At 34.6% G+C, this 18200-nt stretch overlaps 1 protein-coding gene across 1 annotated transcript in view; it reads left to right on the top strand.

Moving 5' to 3' along the window:
• Positions 1–1048: 1048 nt before the first annotated feature.
• Positions 1049–18200, top strand: part of KLHL4 (kelch like family member 4) — a 72645-nt gene continuing 55493 nt past the window's right edge. The window contains exon 1 of the mRNA XM_081125887.1: positions 1049–1659. Coding sequence (XP_080982013.1) covers positions 1238–1659 — 422 coding nt within the window. The 5' untranslated portion in view covers positions 1049–1237. The remainder of the gene's footprint in view (positions 1660–18200) is intronic.

Genomic DNA, 18200 nt, shown 5'->3' with positions numbered 1-18200 from the left:
AGGAACTGTGATGCCAAGAAGTAAGTCACCCATTTAAGGTCATACATCTCATTAACTCTAAAGCCAGAATTAAAACCAAAACCTTACAGTTTCAATATTCTTTGAAGGATACACTGATATAATTGTCCCCTTATCACCTGCCTACATGACAATGGAATCTGGATAAAATTCAAACTAAATTTCAAGATGGCATTGGTAGATTCATTCCTGAAATATGACTGTTATAGGACCAACTAGTTGCCTCCTTGCTACTAGTGATTCTGATTCAGATCTCAAAGTACCTTGTGCACAGCTATTATTGAGGTATGTGTCCATTTGGAGTTCATTCAAAACATGTAGTTTCCATTCTCTCATAAGAACTTTAAAAAAAATAGACGTTTAACACTTCCTGTGAAAATGAAGAGCATGATAAGGAGATGTTTATACAGGCATGGAACCAAAATGGACTATTCCTTTTCAAGCTTTGGTCACTGAGAGAAGACATCTCTTCTGAGCTAATGAGATTAGAAAACACTTTCTTATATTTCTAAAACTGTTCAGTTTTTCAAACAAATATTTATATAAAGACATTCGCATTTTCAGATGTTTTGTAAAAAATAACTCAAACTTGAATGAGGGGACTGATGGCAAGATGTTTTTCCTTAATAAATCACCTTCAAAATTTCCTTAAGATCCCCAAAATAGATCATAATGAATTCGATGTTACAAATTCTCCCAGGACAAAGTGGCACAGTTTTAGATGTGAGCTACTGGGAAAAGAATCTGGCAGGGGGTGGGGTGAGTGAAAGGAGTCTAGAAGGAAGTGAGTTTAAACACTTTGCTTTTCCTTGCATGCCTGGTTTTAAGCCTCAGGCACTGGACCTGGGGAAAGAAGAAGCCGGGTTAGATATTTTCAAGTCCAGGAGGGAAGGCTGCGAGCACGCACATCTAGCAGCTGGAGCGTGTTGTGGTAGCTGCTTTCCTTTGCTAAGCTGATTTACTTGTTTAAGGTCTGACCTCATCATCCTGTCAGTGTGGGTTCCCACCTACACTGTTAGCTGCAGCGTTTGCAGCTAGAAAGCCAGAAGCTTTCACTGTGTAGCACAGGCAGCAGGCGGCGGGGGAGGGGGCAAACAAGAAAGGCTGCTCTAGGCACTTGTGCTTTTGTTAGTTCAACAGAAGAGGCAGAGAAACAAGAGATAACAAAGGCTCCGTTTCCTTTCTGTGAGAGAAGGCTTTTGTCTTTCCTCCTGCAACAATGTCAATGTCTGGCAAGAAAGAGTTTGATGTGAAACAGATCCTACGGCTACGCTGGAGGTGGTTTAGTCATCCTTCTCAAGGTTCTCCCAACACTGGAAACTGCCTTCAGCAGGAAGGATATGAGCATAGAGGGACCCCGGTTCAGGGCAGGTTGAAGAACCACTCTCGGGAGAGAAACGGACTGAAGAAAAGCAACAGTCCTGGCCACCACAACATTTTGCCACCAGTGCCAGGACCGGCCCCTGCCCATCAAAGAGCGCTTCAGAATTGGCACCCACAAAATCTGCTAGAACATCTTCGAGCAAATGAAGATACTCCTAAAGCAGTTGAAGAGGAGAATTTGTTTAAAAGAGCTTGTGAAAAACAGTCACAAGATTTGGAGATGATGGCTGATGACAGTACAGGAGACTCTACAGCGAGGTAGGAGGTTTCCTTCGAATAACTGAATGTCCTAGCCTAGGTGAACTTATCCTCTAAAACTTTCATTTAGTGTTTCAATAAAAGTGATGTAATAATTTCTGAATTTGTATGTTGTCGGTTAGGAGCTCCAAGAAACGCCTTCCTCCAAGTCTAGAAGGAAAACAGTAATAACACGTTATCATAATTAATGGGGAATATGTTTTAGGGCTGTTATTTTAATTCTCCTACTTCATCTGATTCCATTAAGAATTCTGTTTCAGTTCTAAGAGATGTTTATTATAAATACTATTTTTTGAAAATATCCTCTGTAGCTTGGATGTTCAAATAGTTGTGACTTTTTACAAAAGTGTGATGAGTCACATAGAACTCATTTTACTTTGTGAGTTAACCCAACTCTGACAAAATAAAAGCTCTGAGTGCTCAGCACATTCTTATCGGCTTCTTAGTACATAGTTGCTATATTGACGATTTATAAATGTTATCTATGTGAGAACACAGAACAGCTTCCTTTGACATTTGAGATTTATCTCAAGTTGTATTAGTTTCTTAGCTAGTTTGTAATCATAAAAAAACATTTTACATAAAGCAGGTAATAAAATGCTGCTTACAGCAGAGAGATCTTAAAGTAGGAAATAGAATGTGTCAGCTATTCCAGGACACTGAATGGAACAAGAAATCATTTTTAAAAGTATGATTTCAGGATAGTTTACAAAATATTTGACTTTGCCTTTATTGTTCGAGTGGGATAGATTTATGTTCCCTCCTCTAATGTTGTCCAATATAACTTAACCTAGTATATCTTTATTTTTTAATTTTTTTATTGTAACATTTTATTTCCTCAGCATGTTATAGACCCAATTGATGATCTTGGCAACATAATGAAATTGTAAAAGAGCTTTGGAAAAATAAGTATTTTTGGTATGTTTTAAAATGTATAACAGTTTGGCATGAAGCTCTATTTATTTGGAAATCTGGATATTTGATAACTGTGTCTCTACATAAGTATAAAGGAGAAGGACTGGCATATTTGCTTCTAGATATAAAATTTTCCAATATATCTGCTTAACAGTTCCTTTTTTCCATAAATTCAAAACATAATACCAATTTTAAAAAAGCAACATTACAACATTCTGGCAAATGTAAAATCAACAGTGCAAAATGATGCCTTTATAGGAACTCAGTCTTGTTGAAATGTAAACATGCAAAAGACTGAAATGACAATGTGTGTGAATAAATTTTTCTAAATATTTTTGTGATTACTCCTAGAAATGCTATGTAATTGTCGGGATTCCAGGTTGTATTTAGTACAACTCTCAAAGTAATATATAATCCACATGTTTAGATTTAACAGGTTTTCAAATTATCTCTCCTCACTATGAACATCAATTTTAAAAACTGCTGAATTTGGAGGCTAATATTAAACACATTTTACTCTTTTGCAGAGAAATTTAAGTTACCCACTCTGACCTCGTACCAAAACTTTTTGAGTATCCCTGATTTCATTTTCCAGCATGAGAATATATTTATAATAAATTAGTGACTAAAATTATATGCTGGGCAAAATGTCAAATAATATTTTAAAAGTTATTTCTCTTTTTATGTTATTTTTGATGGGTTTTCATGCTCTTAAGAAATGTCCTGTTAATTATCCTATGGTTAAAGTGGAAAGTTAATATTTTCTTAAAATAAACAGGAAGTGGTTTCACAGATGTGCCAAGGATATTTTAAGCAGAAGAGAAGGGGTGGATTGAGGATCTTATTAATTAAAATATGATGGCTTATTAATTTATCATTGGCCGTTCCGAATTATGTCTTGGTTATGGAGAGTTTGCGAAGGAGCTTTATGTCCAGCTTCTCTAATGCCTTTCTTCTTTAACTAGATACAGGAGCGGGGGGCGGGGGGGCGGGGGGAAGGATCCTGATAAATTGGCAGCAGCCTTTCATTCCCTCAATAGAACTCTTGTAGTTAAAAACAAACAAAAATGGCAGTCAGCGTGAATTACCACGCTGGTACAAGATGGGCTCTGACACTCAAGGCAAAGTTGGCGATCTTTAAGACATCCTGCTTTCTACAAATATTGCATGGAATAAATAGAGAATGGACTAAATTACCAGCATGCAGTATAACTGAGTAATCTGCGGTTATTACTAAACAGATATTAAAGTCAAGTTATTACAATTATGTTAATATACTAGTTTGGGGATTTAAAAACCCAAATACATTCTTATGTAATTGAATTAAAAGTCTATGTACTTCATTTAAGATCATCTCTGTATCCCATGAACATCATGATCCCATACTTTGAGTCTTCATGTATCAGTATGCCTGTCATCAGACACTTGGGCTCAATTGTCATTTTTTGTGTGTCTTTTTCATCTACTAACTGCATTTTTGCTTCCCCTAAACTATCTTGCTCAGTGTCTTTTCTTCTTTTCTTTTCTTTTCTTTTCTTTTCTTTTCTTTTCTTTTCTTTTCTTTTCTTTTCTTTTCTTTTCTTTTCTTTTCTTTTCTTTTCTTTTCTTTTCTCTTTTCTTTTCTTTTCTTTTCTTTTCTTTTTTTTCTTTTCTTTTCTTTTATCCTTTCTTTTCTCATATGCATGCTTTATTAATGTACTTAACTCAGCACTTTTTTTTGTATTGTTGACAGTATTACAGATGTCTCCCATTTTCTCCCTTTTTGCCCCCCTCCACAGAACCTCTGCCCCACCCCATGCTTTCTCGACCTTATTGTCTATGTCCATGGGTAATCCATATATGTATATATGTTCATTGGCTAATCGCTTCCTGTTCCTTCCCACTCCCATCCCCACTGAAATCTGTTACTCTGTTCCATGTATCTATACCATGGTCTTATTTAACTCAATACTTTTTAAAGACCATCCCTTATTAATTATGTGTGTGTGTGTGTGTGTGTGTGTGTGTGTACATTTTATTTTTAGCATTCCAAATAAGTCCCTCAATTTTCCATCCATTAATTTTGTTTATAAAAGAGAAAGTCTAAATTTTATAAAGTAAAATTCAACAATTCTCACTTTAATTTTATTTTTTGCAAAAATATCAATTTTATACAGTTAATGGTACAGAAGCTGCACTATGCATAACAGTAGAACATACTGTGCTGCCCTCCCTTAACCTGGATATGCCCATTTCAGTCCTCCAAAGGATGGAATAAACAGGACCCCTGTCTGGCAAGACCCGACTTATTGACAGGCCCTTCCCTGGGTGGGGCCAAGCCCTTAGAAGTCAAGACCAGGAGTGAAGGGCACCAATGCTTTCAGGGACCTACTCTTACTACAACTAAGTATGTGTGTATGGAGAATGGGGGAAAAACCCACTATAGATAATTTCTAAATAAGACTCTAGAGCCTGTAATTTGGGAATTTAGTTTAAGAAATAATTCCTCACTAGTACATCAGAAAGATACCTTGCTATATTATATGCTACTAATTTTTAGTATTGTCTTTTTCATTCAGGACTTTATTCTCTTGTGAATAAACCTTTGTTTTTTTCATTTAAAAATGGTTTAGATATTTGTAATTATTTATTATACCACTTAATATAAAAATAAGTTTATTAATTTTCTCCAAAAATCCACCTGAAATTTCATTAGAAATTTACTGAATTTATAGAATAATTTAAACATACATGTTTTTATAATAATAACTCCTCCCATAAACTCCAATTAATCAAAAATACTTTTGTAATTTTAATAGTTTCTAGGATTTCTCTGTAGGAATTATTGTATATTCTTTCTTTTGCTAATGTTTAGCTATTTTATAGATTTTGTTGCCATTATAAATGGTGTCATTTTATTTTATTTATTTGTTTCTTATATGAAAAATAATTGGCTCAGTTGGTTGGGCTTTGTCCTGTACATCAAAAGGTTGTTGGTTTGATTCCCAGTCAGGGCACATGCAGGGTTTCTGGCTCTATCCCCTGTGTGAGGTGTGCAGGAGGCAGTCAATTGATGTTCCACTGTCACAACGATGTCTCTCTCTCTCTCTCCCTCTCCTTCCCATGGTTGAAAGCAGTATGGAGTTACCTCAAAAAATTAAAAATGGCCCTGGCCAGATAGCTCAGTTGGTTAAAACATCATCTTCATACACCAAGATTGTGGGTTCGATCCCCATTCAGAGCACATATAAGGACCAACCAATGAATGCATAAATGAGTAGGATGACAAATAGATGTCTCTCTCTCTCTTTCCTTCTTCTTTCTCTCTAAAAATCAATAAATAAAAACATTTTAAAAAGAAATGTTACTTAAAAACATCAAAACTGGAGCTGCCTTATGACCTAGCAATTCCACTTCTGGGAATATATCCGAAGAAAACCGAAACACTAATTCAGTAGAATATATACACCCTTATATTTATTGCAGCATTATTTACAGTAGCCAAGATTTGGAAGCAGCCCAAGTGTGCATCAGTAAATGAGTGGATAAAAAATCTGTGGTACATTTACACAGTGAATACTACTCTGCTGTAAAAAGGGAGGAAATCTTATCCTTTGCAATAGCATGGATGCACCTAGAGAGCATTATTGCTAAGTGAAATAAGCCAGTCAGAGAAAGGCAAGTACCATATGATTTCTCTCATATATGGAATCTAATGAACAAAATAAACTAACACAAAATAGAAACAGACTCATAGATAAAGAGAACAGACAAGTTCTCACAGGGAAGGGTGTTTGGGGCACTGGTGAAAATGGTGAAGGGATTAAGAGAAAAAAAACCTCATAGACACAGAAAACAGTATAATGATTACCAAAGGGAAAAGGGGTGAAAGGAGTTAGAAAAGGCTATAGGGGTATAAATGGTGATAGAAGGAGACTTGACTTGGAGTGGTGAACACTCAATACAGTATACAAATGATGTGCTGTAGAATTGTACGACTGAAAGCTATATAATTTTATTAACCAATGCCACCCCAATAAATTCAATAAAAAATAAAAAAAAGTACATACATCTAAAAGTGTAACCCAAAACTAAAAAAATAGTTTATTGGCATTTTTAAGCAAGATAAGAAGTGAGATGAAGAGTTACACATCTCTCTATAAATTATGAATCTGATTATGATATTTAAATAATTACTTTTCAGGATAATTCTGCTGATCGTAATAAGTTGGTTTGCTTAATGAAACAAGTTTGATAGCAATTAACATATATCTCGCAACTGATCAAGATGATTTTTATTTCTCTATAAGACATTGTACATACTCTTGAACTTGTAACAGGTGATTAGAGCAATACTTATATGCTATAATTATTTTTGTATGTGCTATATACTTGAAGAAAAAAGAAATTTTAGCTCAGAATTTTTTTCATTCTTTTTACTTTGAACTGTGTCTTAAGATTTTAGTTAGAAATTACTTTTAAATAACTGCACAGGTGTGGAATGTGAAGCTTAAAACATAGAATGACCACAGCTAATTAGTGTGAAAACTGGAAGTATGAATCAAATTTTCTAACTCCTATACTTTCAACACACTAACCTCCCAACGGCATATTCAACTCCTTCCTTCTGATAAAATTGATTGTCCAATCATCATTGCAGCTGATGTTAAAAGGGCTTAGATTAAGCTGACTACAAATTAAATATTTGAAATAATCTTGAAATATTAAGTTGGTTAAATGCCATGTCAGAGATATAAATTAGGGCATTTCATAAACTGTTGAGACATAGAAATAGTTAAGTCATATTGTTCATTCCACTCTTTTCAGAAAATATCTAAAACATTCAGTCAATTCAGGAGTAGATGTTATTCTGTGTAAATTGTCTAACACCACACTGGGGCTTCTGCATACACTCAGGAGTTTAAGAACAAGGCAAAAGGGATGCCTGGTCAAGGAATTATTTATACTTTTGGCCTTCACCCATTAGTAGTATGTACAACCAGCAACTGAATGAATTCATGTTTTTGTTGTTATACTTGAGTAGATCAAGTTTACAACTTTATTCAAGAAATGAGGAGGTAATGCAGATACAATTGACGGTTTATCTGAAAGCTAACCAAAAGACACACTAAAATAATTTAGGCACTATTTTCTTCTCAGCAATATAAAACTGATGATAAATATATCTATGTAAAACTTTATAGTTTTAAAGTTATCCTGCAATTTTCTCTTTTTTAAGCTTAATTTCTAAAATTGACATAAGAATTTAACCCTTTTGATAATTTAGTTTTCTGTTGACAGCTAGTAAGGGCCTATCACAGATTTTTTTACATTTGTGTTGAAAGTGACTTGCAAAAATAAATTAATAAAAATTTCTGGTTTTTCCCTGGCCAGTGTGGCTCAGTTGGTTGAAACGTTTTCTCATGCACCAAAGGGTCATGGGTTAGATTCCTGGTCAAGGCACCAACCCAGGTTGTGGGTTGAGTCCCCTGTCGGGGAGCATACAGGAGGCAACTAATCGATGTTTCTCTCTCACATCAATGTTTCTCTGTCTGTCCGTCTCCTTTCTTCTCTCTCTAATACCAATTTAAAAAAACACACAAACCACCATATCCTAGTGTGAGGATCAAAAAAATTGCTGGTTTTACTCAGAGTTCTATGCCATTAAAATGAGAAGAAAATACTGTCAAAAACATAAAAATTCATGAAACATCTGGTACTGCTTCCACTCAAGGTCAAATAATGGACATTTCCTCTTGCATAAAATTATTTATTTCTATCTTTTCAGCATAACAAAAGTTTTTACAAGTGCATGAGAATTTTATTCATTATTTAGCTAAAACCAAAAATGAAAATGGCCCAGGTGGGTGACATACTTTACAAAATTTATACATAGCATTGCATTGTCTTTTCATTTTGAATGAACAAAATATAATACGTCTTCCTAAGGGCATATTAAGACAATATTGTATTGATAGTTGATTAATTCATTCTTAAATAGCTTGGCCATCAAATACTTTGTTTTTATATTCATCTTTAGTTCTTTAATATTGGAGATGAAAATATTTTATTCCCTTTTTTAAATTAAATTATTGGGGTCGCACTGGTTAATAAGATCATAGAAGTTTCAAGTATACAATTCTATGATAATACATGATCTGTATATTGCATTGTGTGCTCACCACTCAAAATCAAATCATCTTCCATCATGGTATATTTGGCATCCTATACCCATTACTATCCCCGACCCCCTTCCCTCTGGTAACCACCATACTGTTGTCTGTGTCTGTTAATTTTAAAACATAATATATGGGTGTTTGTAGAAGTTAGAATTTAAACATGTACGTCTACTTTTTTAAACATTACACTAAATCAAAATATTAATTAGTAAATAAAAAGATTAGAATTGCTGTTGTTTGTTGAATGATAACTGCTTAATTCTGAAAGTGTATCTAAGAAACATTTGTAAACTAATGGACTGTTAGGTATTTTAATGATTAAACCATTTTCATTGCTAGTATTTTTAAAGCTTTCCTTATTTTTTTGTGATGCATGCAGTACTATTAATGAAATACTGCATTCTGTTGGCTCTAAAGCACAGAATACATAAAATGGTTTATTAATAGCAGCGAGAATGAATAAATTATAACACCTGGACACACTCTATTTGTTTAATTAAAACCTGTTATTTAATTTATTTGATCTGTAAAATATATTTATGTTAAAAACCATCTTAAACACTCATGTTGTTACCACTATATTATAGTGTTATTTCCTAGGAAGCATGCTTTGACACTTGTGTGTGATCGAAAAAACCAAAACAATATAATCAAGTGAACATATGGGTAAAAGAATAAACTGAAGGAAGATACCTAGATATTTTCCCAACCTTTCTGCTTTAGTTGATATGTGAGTACCAAGAAATCATTGACTTAAAACAAATTGTTCTTTAAAAAACTTCTCTATTTGACTATATCAAGGATATATAAGACACAAGCTGATTTTTGCTTATAATATTATTTTGGATTCCAAATAATTTTTTATTCAAATAATTTTATTTTTATATTTTACATGATTTTTTTAGCTTTTCAATTAAAATGGAAATTAGAGTTATGACTCTATGACTTTCATTTTAAAGGTCCCATAATGCTATATAGCTGCAAACACACACACACACACACACACCCTCCTTAGAAAAGGTTAAGCTTTCAAAAATCATGTCCTTTAAACTAAATATGATTTGTTATACTGATGAATAACTTAAAGAAAACTAAACTAACTTGAATATCATCATGCCCTTCAGATTTCACTTATTTTTTTAAATTGTTCAATATTTATTTAATTATTTTTGTCAGTAACTATAATACCTTGTCATTTAAGGAAAACTAATAGCACATCCCAAAAAAAGGGTCATTGGGGAACCCTCATACTGATTTGGTTATGGTAATTAATGTCAGGTATTCTAATAATTGAATAGGAGACTACCCCACATCAGTTATTTGATATTTCATTAAGAAATGTTTATTGAGGAACACACTTAACTGCAGGTGAGTCTGATGTGCTGGAAAGTCACACTCCTATACTTAACACTAAATAATAATGTAAGAAATAAAAGGTTCAGAGTCCCCCTACAGTTCTCCATTCTATGTCAGGTATAGACAACATCTCAATTCCTGTGATTTTCTAATGTCTGAGTTTTTCTTCCTTTTCTGTTTTTTTTTTTTTTCCTTTCATTACTATTTTGATCCTCTCCCTAAGAGAGGATGAACAGGAGAGAAATAGATGTAGGGAGAGGAATATTTGCTGTATTTTGTTTCAAAGAAGTGACTCCAAGTGTTACAAAAGGCAGCATGAATTCAAATAACATTTTAATATCAGCCCAAAACATGTTCTGGTTGACTATAAGGTCAAATTTGCATCAGGAACCAACTATGTCATAAAGATCATGCCTACATAACTGGATATGAACTATGAGAACCGCTAGTATTTATTTCTGGAAATACTATATTTATCACACTAACTTTGCTGTGGTGATTTAATTAGAAAAATCTTAAGCTAAGATGACAGTTGGCCTTGACAAAAATGGCAACTGCACAGTAGATACAAGAATTTGTTATTTTAATGATATTAACATATTAAAAAACAAAAATATACAGAACTATATAGACATTAAAATATACAGAATATATATGTGTAAAATATACAGAATATATACTATATATGTATATTAGATACATATATTTATATATATTCTTAATAATAGTAATAGTTTGAGTTATTTTAGTCATTTTTAATTTACACTGTTTTTGTACTGGTTTCTGTCAAATCTACTCCTGAGGGCTTCCCATCATTGTCCAGTATCTGCCACATTTAATGGAGTATAGTAAGGAGGACATAAAAATTCAAACTTTTTGTCATTTTTCAAAAAATGTAAATGTGCATTTTTCCCCCTAGAGCCTCCAGTTCTTTTTTTGTCTCCTATCTAGAAAGTAGCTTGATATCTTCTGTTAAAATGTTATATTCATGGCAATTTCTTTATCTTTGTCTTGATGGATGTATATGATTTTTACACTCATTTTTTGAGCTTCAGTAATATTCTAGATGCTCTGATTTTAGCAGTTTTTCATAATTGAGCATTTCTGTATAAAACATCTAAAACAACATGACATTATGAAAATATTCTTAGTTGATGTTTAGAGTAAGCTGTGACCGAAACGCAGCAAAGGAAGTTTGACAATATTAATTTCCCGAGTCAATATTTATGAATTTTAAACACGTATCACTGAAAAGTCAGACCCGAGCTTGTACATAACAGTACTCTCGTGCTGCTCTACCAAATGCAAACCGGTTTTCCTCCAGTCCCTTGATCTACTCTATGCTGCTGGCTGCAAACATAGAGAATGATTTATAATTGTTATGGACAGCAAACAAAGCGTGAGTGTAGTTTGTCTTTTTTTCCCTAGAAAATCATTATTTTCAGTCTTCCTCAGTTTGTATTCAGTTTTCTTAAAATATCAGGCATCGTGTGTTTTATAAAACTATTGTGAATGAAAAAGTGCCTTGACAAATGGCTAATAATGCTTAAGAAAAAATAATTCATGAATATGAGCAGTATAATTTATCTTCCAGTCATGCTAACCAACCTAAAATGCCCAGTATGTTTGGGACAGGGGAGGGAGGGGCAGAGCTACTTATGGCTCCTCAGCCAACTCAAGTAAAGTGTGTTTGTGTCCTGGGCATTTTTCTACCACAGCCTATATAAAAAGACACAAGAAGGTGCACTCTGGAGTCAGATGATCAGAATTAAAGGCCAGTTATACCACTTATTTGTGTTACGACCTCAAGTGGGTTATTTCACCTCCCTGGCCTTACTTCCTTTTTAGTTAAATAATTAACTTTTGGTTAAGGTGACATTGGTTAATAATATTTTATGAATTTCTGGTGTAGAACATTGTAATTCAATGTCTGTATACTCTATTATATTTTCCCACCAAAAGTCTAATTTCCATGTATTACCATATATGTGACTCCCTGTACCCATTTCACCTTCCTGCCACACCCCTTCCCCTGTGGTCACCACCATTCTGTTGTCTGTATCTGAGTTGGTTTTTGTTGTTTCATCATTTTTTTGTTTGTTTTATATTCCACATATGAGTGAAATCAGTTTTTTTCCTTTTTCATCTTATTTCACTCAGCATAATAGCCTCAATATGCATACATGTTGTTGCAAATGGTAGTATTTCATCTTTTATATGGCTGAGTAGTATTCCATTGTGTGTGTGTGTGTGTGTGTGTGCGTGTGTGTGTGTACACACCACATATTCTTTGTCCATTTATCAATTAATGGGCACTTAAATTATTTCCATATTTCCACGTATTCGTGAGTTTTTTCCAACCTTCTTTTTGTAGTTGATTTCTAGTTTCATACTATTGTGATAGGAAAAACTGCTTGATGAAATTTCAATCTTGTTAAAATTTTTGAGATGTGTTTTGTGTCCCAACACATGGCCTATCCTTGAGAATGCTCCATGTGCACTTGACAATGATGTGTATTCTGTCTCTTTTGGATGACAGTCTCTACAAATATCTATTAAGTTCATCTGGTCTAATGTGTCACTTGAGGCCAATGTTTTCTTTCTGATTTTCTATCTGGATGTTCTACCCATTTATTTAAGTGGGGTGCTAAAGTCTCTTACCATTACTGTTTTATTTTCTATTTCTACCTTTAAGTTTGTTAATTGCTTTGCATATTTTGGTGCTCTTAAATTGGGTGCATATATATTCATCAATGTTATGTCTTCTTGATGGATGATCTCCTTTATAATCATAAAATGTCCTCCTTTGTCTTTTGTTGCCTTTTTTGTCTTGAAGTCTAATTTGTTTGATATAAATATGGCTACACACACTTTTATCTGTATACATTTGCTTGTATCATCTTCCATTCCTTCACACTGTCTTTGGAGCTGAGATGAATCTCCTGAAGTCAATGTATACTAGGTCTTGTTTTTTAATCCATCCAGCAACACTGTGCTTTTTGTTTGGGGAATTAAGTTCATTTACATACAGAATAATTATAATTTAGTACTTTGCTACTGCCATTTTCTCTTTTGTTTTCTGATTGCTCTGTATCTCCAATGTTTATTTTCATTTGTTTTTCTGTATGATATTTTAATGTAGTGTAGAATATGTCTCATGGACAAAATAGTCTTTTTTACTTCTGATAGCATCATTTACTATACAAATGCTATCTTTTTCTTCCTTCCCTTTTATGATTTTTGTCATGTTATTTCTTTTTATGTTGTGCATTCATTACAAAATTGAAGTTGCAGTAGTTATTTTAATGCTTATTTCCCTTTAATCTTTATGCTATAATACTATTCAGAAATAGTTTCATTTTCTGATTCTCTCTGTCTGTTTGTCATCTTACTCAGAGTTTTGCATACTTTTTTCTTTTTGTTTCAGGTAGAAGAGTTCCTTTAATTATTTTTTGTGATAGGGGTCTTGTGATGATAAACTCCCTCAGATTTTATTTGTCTGGGAAAACACTTATTTCTCCTTAACATCTGAAAGGATGGCTTTTCTAGATACATTATTCTTGGTTGGTAGTTTCAGTCTTTCTATATATTAAATACATATCATTACAGTCTCTCCTGGCTAGTAGAGACTCTATAAGAAATCTGATGATAACCTGATGGAGTTTTCTTTGTAAGTTACTATTTTTTTTTCCATCTGCCTTGTGAATTCTTTATTTTTATTGGGGTGACATTGTATAACAAAACCATACAAGTTTCAAGTGTACAACTAGACAAAACATCATCTGCATACTGCATCATGTGCCCATCACCCAAAGTAAAGTCTTTTTTCATCCTCTGCCCTCTTCCACTCCCCCCCACCCTCCTTCTGCCTCTGGCTATCACCATACTGTTCACTTTTGACAGTGCTAATATAATGTGTCTTTTAGTGTTGAGATAATTACATGTTCTCATAGCTTCTTCTACTTGAATGTCTAGTTCCTTCCCTAAGTTTGGAAAGTTCTCATCAATTATTTATTTGAATAATCTCTCCGTTCCTTTTTCCCTTCTTCTCTTTCTAGGATACCCACTATCCTTATATAGCTCTTTCTAATTGAGTCAGATGATAGTTCTCATCGTGTTCTTTTATTTATTTTTTTAATATTTTTTTCTGTTCTTTCACCTGAATCATTTCTAGATTTCTATTTCCAAGCTCATTAATTCTCTCTTCCATGTGGTCTGGTCTATATGCAATGGTTTCTAATGCATTTATCATCTCATTTATTGAGTTCTTCAGCTCCAAAATGTCTGTGTTGTGTGTTTTTTTTAGTATAATTTCAATATCTTAGGTAAAGTACTCTTTCTGTTCATTAGTTTTATTCTTGAGTTTATTGAACTGCCTTTCAGAGTTTTCTTGAATCTCATTGAATTTATTCATAATTTCTACTTTGCATTCTCTATCACTTAGATCACAATATTCTTTGAGTTTGATTTTAAAAGAATTGATATTTTCTTATGAGTTTCCATGTTACCTTGGTCGTTCATGATGCTGGACTGGTTATTTCTCTTCTGGCGATTGGAAGTACACCTTTTTTATTATGGTATCATTTTCATTTAACATTTCAGCAGGTTGATAAATAGGGAGATTTATTTTGTTTTCTGTTATATGGTGCTTAGCACAAGTTTTTGTTTTCCCTTACCTTCAACACTTGTCTCCAGGATCATGGGGGGCATCACTATGGTTGTTCAAGGTGTCACCTGGATGACTGGGATGATGAGTGCTCCATCTTTGTCTGAGTCACCTGGGTTGGGGCATAGCCACCATGGTGAGGGGATGTGATAGTTGGGGAAGAGATATGTTTGCAAGCCTGCAGAACTGACTGCTACCTGGTTTTCTGTGGCTTCCCTGGGAAGCCATAGTTATGTCTCTGTTGTTGATATCAGGCTTCACAGCAATTGGAGGAGAAAGTCAGATTTTGGGGTGCCAATACTGCTTCTGTCCCTGTTATCCTTCACCTGCCATTATGTGGGGGCTGCACTCTAAGTCCTCCATTGTTAATGCATTTTTGGGGCCGCAGGTTCAGCCACAGTGGCTGAGGAACTATGTCTGGGTGCACTGTCTCTGTTCTTCACCTTATCATGCCTTCTCTATGTGTTTTAACATACTCACCTTCATTGATGAGCATTGATGTTTGGATCTCCCAGGACCCTACGGTGTTGAGCTGAGAAATCTTTTTGGGTTATAGATATCCAATTAGTTGTAGATCCATGAGGCGATACAAAGGAACCATTTCCCTCTACCTTTATGGTCAGTAGGTCTTTTCCTCTGGTTTTTAAAATGAGGAAAGTATGTGCATCTATCACATATGGCTTTGTGGAAGATTAACTGAAGCAATAAATATAAAGTCACTTGGACAGTGTTTCACATGTAAGTGTTCAGTAAATATTAACATTTATGAACAATTTTTTGTCATAACTTATTCATCATATGGAATAAGTATACTAGAGTTTCTTATAAGTAGATGATAAAAAGTGCCTTCTAATTAGCCATTGCTTAATCATTCAGTTAATTATTTTATAATAAGTATAAGTCATTGTTATTTTTACCAATTCATTTATTTAATTTCTCATTTGAGGATATTTCCACATATATTCATAATCTAGTCAGTTACAAAAATCCTTCTTACATTTGCTAAAGTGGATATCTAAAATGATAATGTTTAGTAGATAACATTTTCTAGTAACCCAAGCAGGGAATTGAATATGAGGAATTTAAGGACCCATTTTAATATATCATTGTGTTATTTGGATTATGATGAAATCAAACTAATAAAATATATCATCTAATATAATACAAAATTTTAAGTCCTTGTTGGATGTTCTACAAGCACATTGTGGGATATGAATGCAATGAATGTTTTAAAATGAATAGGTTTATTTTTTCTTTACAGGAACAGAGAGTAAATATTTGAGGCTTTTCAGGCCATACAGTTTCTGTAGCAACTACTCTGATTTCAGTGTAAAAACAGCCATATATAATATATAAATGAATGAGTGTTACATTTTCCAATAAGACCATATTTATGGACATTGATTTTTAGAATTTCAGATAATTTTAATTTCTCTTTTTTTTATTTTGTTAGCCATTTAAAAATTTAAAGTCCATTTTTAGCTCACAAACCATACAAAACAGATGACTGGCTGGATTTGGCCCATGGACCATAGTTTGTCAAACCTTGTCCTAGAAGCACTTTGTGAAACATAAAAGGAATATTTTCTCCAACAGACAACCATAAAAATTCTGTCATGTTGACAGCTTTAGCTGATATACTTTGAGCTCTCGGCCTTCCCAATAGCTGAGGAGTCTTGCTCATTTTTCAGAGGTGCTTTGATTTGACATTCTATTTAAAATCAATTTTGCATGTCAAAGTGCTCTCAATACTTTTAAAGAAACTAAAATAATTCTGACTGCATGTGTTTTACACTGATACAAAATAGTAAATGAAAGTTAAGAAAATGTATTACTGTAGATTTTTCTCATGCCTGGAAAACAAAAATCACACGAAACCCCTCCCACCGAAAAAAACCCCTTCTACTTTATTCATATGTTGAAAAAATATTTAGAATGCATAATATACCCATAGTAGCTTTACAGAGAGAATGATGTATAAAACAACTGCTTTCCAGTTGCTTACATTGTAGTATAGGAAGTAAAATATGTATGTAAGTAACTATAATGCAAGATGGAATGTAATAAGTGGTATAATAGTAGTATATTGAATAAACTGTAATGCCATTAATATTTTGTGAATTAGAGAAAAAAAATTGTTGAACTTCTGGTAAAGATGGTGGCGTAAGTTAACGTGATACCTGCTTCCTTACACTACCACGTCTAAATTACAACTAAACATCCCTGACCGGTTTGGCTCAGTGGTTAGAGAGTCATCTTGTGGGCTGAAGGTTCTCCGGTTCGATTCCAGCCAAGGGCACATACTTTGGTTTCAGGCTTGATCCCTGGCCCCAGGCAGGGTGCATTTGGGAGGCAGCCAAGCAATGTGTCTCTTTCACATCTATATTTCTCTCTCTCTCTCTGTCTCTCCCTTCCACTCTCTCTGAAAAACAATGGAAAAAATATGCTCAGTGAGGATTAAAAAAAAAATTACAACTAAGCTTCAGAACAACCATCATTCAAAACAGCTTGAAATAGAACTGAATGGAAGTCCTACAACTAAGTAATGAAAGAAGCAGCCACATCAAGACTTGTGGGAGGGCTGATCCCATACTCACATGTGTTGGATAAAAATCATGAAGGACATATAGGCTGTGGAAGTCTTCCCTGAGGCACGAGGGTTCCCAGTCCCACACCAGCACCCCCACTCAGGGTCCCAGTGCCAGGAAAAGTCTCCATAGCTTCTGGCTGTAAAAACCAGTGTGGATTGAGGCTGAGGGAAGCTGAGGCTGCTGGAATTCCAGACATTTCTTTTTAAAGGGCCCAGGCACGGACTTACTTGGACTCACTCCCTCTGAGCTCTAGCACAGAAGCAGCAGCTTGAAAGGCATGAGTGATATATGGGGAGAAATTGAATTGTTTGGCATCAGGGAGAGAGTTGGGGGTCAGCTTTCTCCCAGAAAGCAGTTCTGGCAGAAGCCGTTGTTCTTTGATGAGCCCTTCCTCCACAGAGTCAGCATTAAGGCACCATATCTGAGACTCCATCAACCTGGATCACACTGTTTGCCCTACCCCGGTGATTCCAAGACCCTGCCCCACCTAACTTTCAGGCCCACCTAAGCTGTTTCCAGTGACTTTACCATAAGAATGGCCTGTCTTGGCTCATGCTTCAGATTTTCCTATAATCCCTCAAATAAGCAGCATCTGGCCTCAGCTAGCCCCATACCTCTAGCTAAGCAGCTCCAGACCCAACACTAACAACAGACAGGCTTGGTTCACAGCTTGGCCTCGCCTGAGCACCTCCAAACCCAGCACAAGAAGCAGCCATCCTCAGATCGCTTTGTAACTTATGCCTGGTGGCCCCAGACAGAACACAAACAGTGGCTGACTTTGGCCTGCACCTTCCAGGAGGCCCCAGAGCCAGCTCACCCAATGGATAGCTTCAGACCACATTGAAGTACCACCAC

The sequence above is a fragment of the Miniopterus schreibersii genome, assembly GCF_964146895.1.
Source record: "Miniopterus schreibersii genome assembly, chromosome: X".
Lineage (NCBI taxonomy): Eukaryota > Metazoa > Chordata > Mammalia > Chiroptera > Miniopteridae > Miniopterus > Miniopterus schreibersii.
The sequence above is the reverse complement of the archived record's forward strand: the minus strand, read 5'-3'. Positions and strand labels throughout refer to the sequence as shown.